The sequence below is a fragment of the Octopus bimaculoides genome, chromosome 19 (genome assembly GCF_001194135.2).
Source record: "Octopus bimaculoides isolate UCB-OBI-ISO-001 chromosome 19, ASM119413v2, whole genome shotgun sequence".
Lineage (NCBI taxonomy): Eukaryota > Metazoa > Mollusca > Cephalopoda > Octopoda > Octopodidae > Octopus > Octopus bimaculoides.
The window spans coordinates 2,452,384-2,460,056 of record NC_068999.1 but is presented as its reverse complement, the minus strand read 5'-3'; the positions used below and the strand labels follow the sequence as shown (position 1 = coordinate 2,460,056).

General features: G+C 38.0%; 1 protein-coding gene across 1 annotated transcript in view; it reads left to right on the top strand.

Annotated features, from left to right (window-relative positions):
• The first annotated feature begins 2,331 nt into the window (after positions 1-2,331).
• Positions 2,332-7,673, top strand: part of LOC106880391 (RNA 3'-terminal phosphate cyclase) — a 12,175-nt gene continuing 6,833 nt past the window's right edge. Inside the window, exons 1-4 of the mRNA XM_014930303.2 lie at positions 2,332-2,902; positions 5,383-5,483; positions 6,176-6,319; positions 6,911-7,034. Of these exons, the coding sequence (XP_014785789.1) occupies positions 2,852-2,902; positions 5,383-5,483; positions 6,176-6,319; positions 6,911-7,034 (420 nt within the window). The 5' untranslated portion in view covers positions 2,332-2,851. The remainder of the gene's footprint in view (positions 2,903-5,382; positions 5,484-6,175; positions 6,320-6,910; positions 7,035-7,673) is intronic.

The following is a 7,673-nucleotide window of genomic DNA, read 5'->3' as shown; positions in this document are numbered from 1 at the left end:
TATATATATATTACTGGTGAAGGCCTGTTTATATGGTTACCCTGGGTTTCTCGCCATAAAGAGAAACCCAGGGTAACGCTATAAACAGGCCTTCATCAGCAATAGATATAGACTGCTTTACTTCTTAGGTTGTGCTTCTCCGTTTCTATGTTTTTCTCAAGAACTCACTACTTGAATGGACCATAAACAAAACTTGACTTTAAAAGGATTTAGATAATCCTATCAGGTGGTGGTATTAAGTTAGATATGGCCTGGACCAATCTTTGATCGAAACATATCTAAGTTTATCTAAGATATATATATCGTTTGTAAAAAAACATAAATCCGAAAGAAGCACACTCTAAGATGTAGTGCAGTCTATATTAAAAATGGGGAAGGCCGGTTTATGGGATTACCTTAGGTTTCCCGTCCATCAAAAATTTAGCTTTATGACGTATCGTCGTTTTAAAAGGTCATGAGCCAACGGGTTTTGGGGATCCGACTATACGCCATAAAGCTACACCCTTTATGAACGGGAAACCTAAGGTAATCCCATAAACTGGCCTCCCCCATTATATATATATTTTGGATCTGGTTTGCAAGATTCTTTATGTGAGTTCGTGTGTTGAGGCATATTCTGTTGTGTCTTGGAAGAGTCATTCTCTTTTAGTGCCTTATAATTTAACACACACACCGGTAAAATTCCCACTCATTTACTTATTTTTAGTACTAAAATTTTCGTTGCAAGACGCAACGAAAATTGCGTCACCAGACACTGTGTGTATGTGTGTGTGTATACACACACGCACACACTTCTCCAGTAAGCTAAGATCTAACTGTAAATCTATACTTCGCTGATGAGATCTAATATGGTTGAAATACGTTCAGAGTTACAGCCGTATATTGTCAACGATCAGATTCCACGGTATTTCGTTCTGAGTTCAAATTCCGCCGACGTCGACTTTGCCTTTCATCCTTTCAGGGTCGATTAAACAAGTACCAGTTAAGCACTGCGGTCGATGTCTCCCTTGTCTATATTTGCGGTCGATGTCTCCCTTGTCTATATTTGCTAATATATCTTCTACCCTCCTGACTGCCCACGTAATTATGGTTTTTTCCTTAGTAACTACTTATATAATTTCCATAAATTAAATTTACTAACTGCATTAGGTATGTTAGAGCACACTTTACTAATGGTTTGGAATCAACTGATTTTACATATCTCTCTTGTACACATCAGAACGAAAACTGGATTTCAAATTCTGTCCCAAAATATGTGAAGAAAAGCAAAAATGAGGAATAATGCGCCAGAGGAAATCTTACACCCCTTAACATTTGTGCTCAGGATGTGGGCAATGGCATCCCTCTCGTCCTATTGTCACATTTCTGGTGCTGTTAGAAATGAGGGCAAGTTAATCGAAAGAACCTTGGGGATACGAAGGCTGATCATTAATGATTTCCCCCGACCCACTTTCTGTTATTGCAGAAAACAAAACTTGTACAGTTATAATCACTCATGTCTCTACATGTCACATTATAAATTATAGCTTTAGAGCTTTGTTAAGCTCTACACAAACACATTAGTGGAGAAGAGGATATATTTATCAAAGGTTTATTGCTTTACGTTCGACAGGACTTAAGTCGCCAGTTGTTTCTGTTTACGTCTGCCATGAATCCTGCCTTACATTGACCCCATACCTGAAATGGGCTGTCAATATCGAAATGTGGAATCATGAAGTTGTCAGAAAGAGGGCAAAAGGTCATTAAACAAAATGGAAAAAAATATAACTGATTAAAATTCATTCTTTGTATGAAAAAAAAAATGACTCTTATTTTGCACTAAAAAACCGAAATTATTTTCTTGCCAACCCAATAGGATCTGTATGTGTGTGTGTATGTGTGTATGTATGTATGTATGTATGCCATCAAAGTGACACTGGAGTAAAATATACGAAGCCCAGTATACCCATCATGACTACCCGTCTGATAAGGGTACACTGGCACGTATGTATGTAATTCTTTTTGGAACAGTGGATCTCGAAGCACATAAAGCTATAAATCATAGCATGTTAAATATCGGGTTGAAAAATCCTTTCGGACAGAACACGAAGTTACACCTTTCGGTTTTTCATCTACCAAATTTACTCACAAGGATTTGATCGGATCGGAGCTATAGTAGATGACAATTACCCAAAGTACCGTATAGTGGGGCTGAACTGGAAACCACGTGGTTGTAAAGCGAGTTTCTTTAATGTGATAAAAAAAAAATAGAACGTAGATTTATTCCATAGTCTTTCACTCTTCGAGACGTCATGACAAGAATGGGAGATAACTTATTATGGAATATCAGAAATTTAAGATCGTCTTCGGCAAAATATTCAGCACAACTTTTCAACGTGGAATTGAAAAGCTAGTGGTCCTTCTGTGTCACCCAGACTTATTTTTACCGCCACTCATTGGAACAAATAACGCAATTGTCAAAATAGTAGAATATCCCTACTACTACTACTCCACGTTCAATAGCATACACTCTACGTCTACTTCACTCCACTATTACCACCAAGTAACGTTGCCGCCGCCGCCGCCACCACCACACATTCATTTTGTTTATACCTCCTCCTCCGCCTCCTCCATCAACACTATCACCAGTTGTAAGACGTCTACTAGCCTCTACCTATCCATCATTATCTCTACTGTCACGCACTATTCGTGTACTACCACTACTACCGCCACGGCTTTTTTCTGGATACGCAACTGAACAACTGCTACCACGACGACGGCATCTCCTACCACCACTGATTTCTACCTCTGACTATCCCTCTTGCGGTGTAGCACCAACCAGAACGTAACCAGTTCTTCCTCGTCATCGATCATGACAACATCTGAGGAAATTCTTCAAATTGATGGTTCCATCTACGAAGGTGTGAGTACACGATTCTTTTTGTTTGTTTTTTTTATCTCATTGTTATTTCAATTTCAATTTATCATCCATGGATTCGATCCCGTTCCAGTGTTTCGAACCAATGTGCCTCCCTTTATTCAGATGCCGGGTTTTCTTTTTTCAGGTTTCCATGTTTTAATTTCTCTCCTATTTATTGTCTTCATAGCATAGAACCACCGTAAAGAGGTTATTGGGATTGTTTAACTCTAGGCTGATTCCTGCTCGAAGGGAACTAGAATAAAAGGCGGTCCAACCATAATCCTCCCGTCTTTTGTTTTCACACATTATCCAATGTGTCCTTTCCTTTCTTTATAAAACCAGCGATGTGTGATATATGAGATTTGGTGATTTGGTTGCTACTTCTAGCATGCAGAGGCTTCCTCATCGGTTTGTCATGGAGCCCTATAAAGTTACGTGAAGATGAAAGCTACTGGCTTCGATCCTTTTCTGACAGGGCCCTTTGATATGCCGGTTCTTGCTTTCTATTTCTACGTATATTTTCATCGTCATTGCTTTTGTTGTTGTTATGTAGGGAAAAGATCGAAGACGCTCGGGTAAATTTTGAGGGAGGTTTCGTTGATAGTTCGTTTTTCAACGGCTTTCGTTCTGTGCAATTTCCGTCTAAACAAGATTTAAATTACTTTTAGGTACCGTACAAGGTGCTTGACCACGGTCCCGCGTAGCAGGATCGTGGTGACACAGCAGATTTCTTAAACACTCGGATGTTTGTCCATAGATAGATACCATCTTTGTATTTATTCTGGTTTCGACATTTCGGACAACCGCAGAAGATTCTAACCCCTTGCCTGCCATGAGCCCCATTTGGGGATCTGCTAAAAACAGTCTCCCTGCCGGTTGTTCGTTGCATTTGAAATGAATTGCTTCTGGACATTGCATTTGCAGGGGTGTGTCTAATAATATCTAATTGTTAAAGTTTGTCATTATTAGCTCTTGCTAATTCTAGAGGACATTTTATGTCATAAATCGTAATTTTTGAACTACAAAAATATCGACTGTTTTGAAAACGGTTTTTTTCTTCACTTCCCATCTTTATCATTCATTGATATTTCATATATATTCGCATTTGATACTATAGTTTCAAAAAACAAACAAACAAAAAAAACTAATATGTTTATTATTGCAATTGAATAGAAAAGGATAAATATGCTTTTTTTCAGCAATCCCCATTTGGGACTTTTCGAAAATTTATAATTTCCAAAATAATTCACATATGAAGAAAATTTAAATACTATATTTTTACTTTAACTCCTAAGATACCTGACAAAGCCAAAAATTACGAATAAAAAAAACTTTGGCAGTTAATAGTTTAATATAACTAACCAAAAGTTTTTTTTTTACCATTTCTTTAGTCTCTTATAATCTGTGGACAAACACACACACACACAGTGTTTGCTTTTATGTTCATTTATAATAAAAACAATTTTACATTAATCTGAAGGGTTACTCGCTACTTTTGTAGAGAACATATTCTCAAACAAGAATATTGTTGACAATGATTTCGAAGCGTATGTATATATTTGTGTATAGGCCCCTATAACGTATTCGTTGCCAGATTCTGTCAAATCAGGAGAAAAATGTCATCATTATAGACAAAATATTCTCAGGGAGCATTGAAACTCAATCCCTGGAAGCTCAACGGAAACAAAACGTTGCTAACATATCAGAACTACTATTTTAAGGAACACAATAAAACATTGACGTCACAAAATGTTCGTTCTTTATTTGCATGTTTAATAGACATTACCAAATACTCATCTTCGTGAGACCAGGAGGGAAGCTGCTAGAAATTGCAGTCAAATTTCCCTCAAATAATACATTTCCTTCTTAAATAGTGGTTAATAATAATAATAATAATAATAATAATAAGGCGGAAGTAATAATCCTTTCTACTATAGGTAGGCACAAGGCCTGAAATTTTGAGGGAGCGGGCTTGTCGATTACAACGACCTCAGTGTTTCACTGGTACTTAATTTATCGACCTCGAAAAACGGACGAAATACCGCGATAGGTGTTTTGTCTGGCGTGCTAAGGATTCTGTCAGCTCGCCGTCTTAATAATAATAATAATAATAATAATAATAATGGTTTCAAATTTTGGCAAAAGGCTAGCAGTTTGTGGTGGGGCGGCTAGTCGATATCATCGACTCCAGTACTTGACTGATAATTTATTTTATCGATCTCGGAAACATGAAAGACAAAATTAAACTCTGCTGGATTTGAACTTGAAACTTAAAGAGCCACTTAGCGTTTTGTCCGATGCTCTAACGATTCAGCCAACTTACTACCTTTGTTTCAAATTTTGGCACAAGGCCAGCACTTTTCGAGGTTCTTACTTAAAGAAACACCACAAGCTATTTTGTCAAACACTCTACTGATTCCTTTATCCACTGATGTATATAGGAATCTTGATATATTTCTGACTTTTTCTCCCGTTTATTGTAGGGTGGTCAAATACTCCGTAATGCTATTGCCTTTAGTTGCCTTTTACGACGACCAGTCAGAGTATGGAATATACGAGCTGGAAGAAGCAACGCAGGATTACGGTAATTTTACACCTTGTTTATTATTTTCTTAATTTACTCTCTCACCTATATCCATTGAAACCGTTGCCAACATCATCATCCTCATCATCAAGCCCTGACCATTACTGTCTTGTGTTGTAGCATTCGTAGGGTCACCTACTTGTTTACCATGGTGTGTAAGTGACTGTGATCACAGTATTCCCTCTAAACGTGGTGCCAGTCCATCGCAAGGTTTACTCATTCACAGTTGAGTGGACCAGAGCAAAGTGAAATGGAGTGTTCTACTCAAGAACACAATGCACTACCTGGTCTGGGAATTGAAATCATGATCTTGCAATCTTGATTGCAACACTCTAACTACTAGGCCTCATGCCTTCACCTGTACATGGAATGCTACACTTAAGATGCTACCTGGTCTCTGGATGCCTTTAAGAATGTCCATTCTGTTTCGTGAATTTCAGGCCTGACTCTTAGTTTTTGCAGCAGTCGTGACTTGGTGACATTCAGGCTGAGCAATCAGTCACATCAGTCTCACCAATCTTGAGATGATGAGCCTTGAAAGGCCTTCAAAATCACACACAATTTATCATTTTTAAATAAAGCAAGTTGACATTAAGTAATATAGCCCTAGATACAGAATGTCTGAAAAAAAAAAGAAAATGGATGAAATGATCTTGAAACTTTTTACCCTTTCTCTCTGTCCTTTCTTGCAGATCTCAACATATGACTGGAATAAAGTTAATCAGTGCTATGTCTAATGGAAGGCTGGAAGGTGCCACAATTGGCTCCACTGAAATCACATTTTATCCTTCTACTGTCAACGCTGGTCGTTATGAAGCTGATACACAAACTGCTGGGTATGTAATAGGTACCTACCGACAATGTTCCTTTGGGCTTCTTTTCATTGTTATATGTGTTTATATTGTTTCATTTGCACTTTTGGACTTCCATACATGGTTTACGTAGGGAAATTTTGTTATTATATTGAGCAACTGAAGTATACCACTTAGACTCCCTTTTGTTAGTTCATGTCTACTTTTGGCAAATATCATTTTACTTTATACCTCTTTTTCGTCTGTCCCATGCTGAGCTGCACATCAGCTTGTGCATTATCACCATGTCTGCATCATTGCTGCAAAAGTTTACTTTAATCTCTGTGGATAGTATCTGCAGCAAACTCCCTCCATTCCCTCCACGAGATCTTCCTGGTTCAGTTCTCTCCTTATAGCTGGGCTTCGTTCCAGCGGACAAGAGCTAGGAAGATTATCATGTAATTTGAGATTACATAGAAAGTATTTTACGTAGGATATGGCCAGTTCCCATGAGCACTATCTTTTGAATTTCTGCCATTTTGGGGTTTCCTGGTATCTGAGCTAGGTAAGAATCAGCCCCTTTTGCTATCATTCCTATTATTATTATTATTATTATTATTTTCATTATTTTTACAGGAGTGTATGTCTGCTGATGCAAGCTGCTGTTCCTTGTATGGTGTTTGGCAATGGGAGTATTGAACTACGGTTGTTAGGGGGCACCAATGCAGAAATGGCCCCCCAAATTGATTACCAGCTTTTGGTTTGTTTATTTTTAGATTTTTTCCACCCTTTTTCATATTTTTTTGTTTATCTATTTTTTTATTCATCCTATATTGCAGTTGGTGACTACAGATTTCCAACTAGCCAATCACTGGTTCACAATATTGTGTGATTTGATGGCAATTTGACTGCTACTTCTGGCAGGTCAGGCCTCCCTCATTAGCTCATTAACCATTGTGTTGTTTCGTGCTATGCTGTACTCCCCGACACCACTACTGGTCACATGGTCGGGAGTTTAAAGGCTTGCTGTAATTACGGGATTATATTGTGTTGGCAGGGATCATCATAATTATCATCATCATCATTTACTGTCTGTTTCCCATCCTGGCATGGGTTGGACAGTTTGACAGGGTCCAACAGGCCACAGAGCTGTGTCAGGCTCCTATGTCAGTTTTGGTATAGTTTCGAAAACTGTTGCTTAGCTTAATGGTATAGAGTGCACAGCCAGGATTTGAGAGATACTGGGTTCAATTCTCTGTAATGGCTTGCTGACCACTTTTTTACCATCTTCTACGAGTTATCACCTGATTTTCTAAGCTATTCTGCAAGCAAAACTTCCTTTCTGTTAAACATATATGCGTATAGATGTGTATGTGTATATATATATATATATATATAT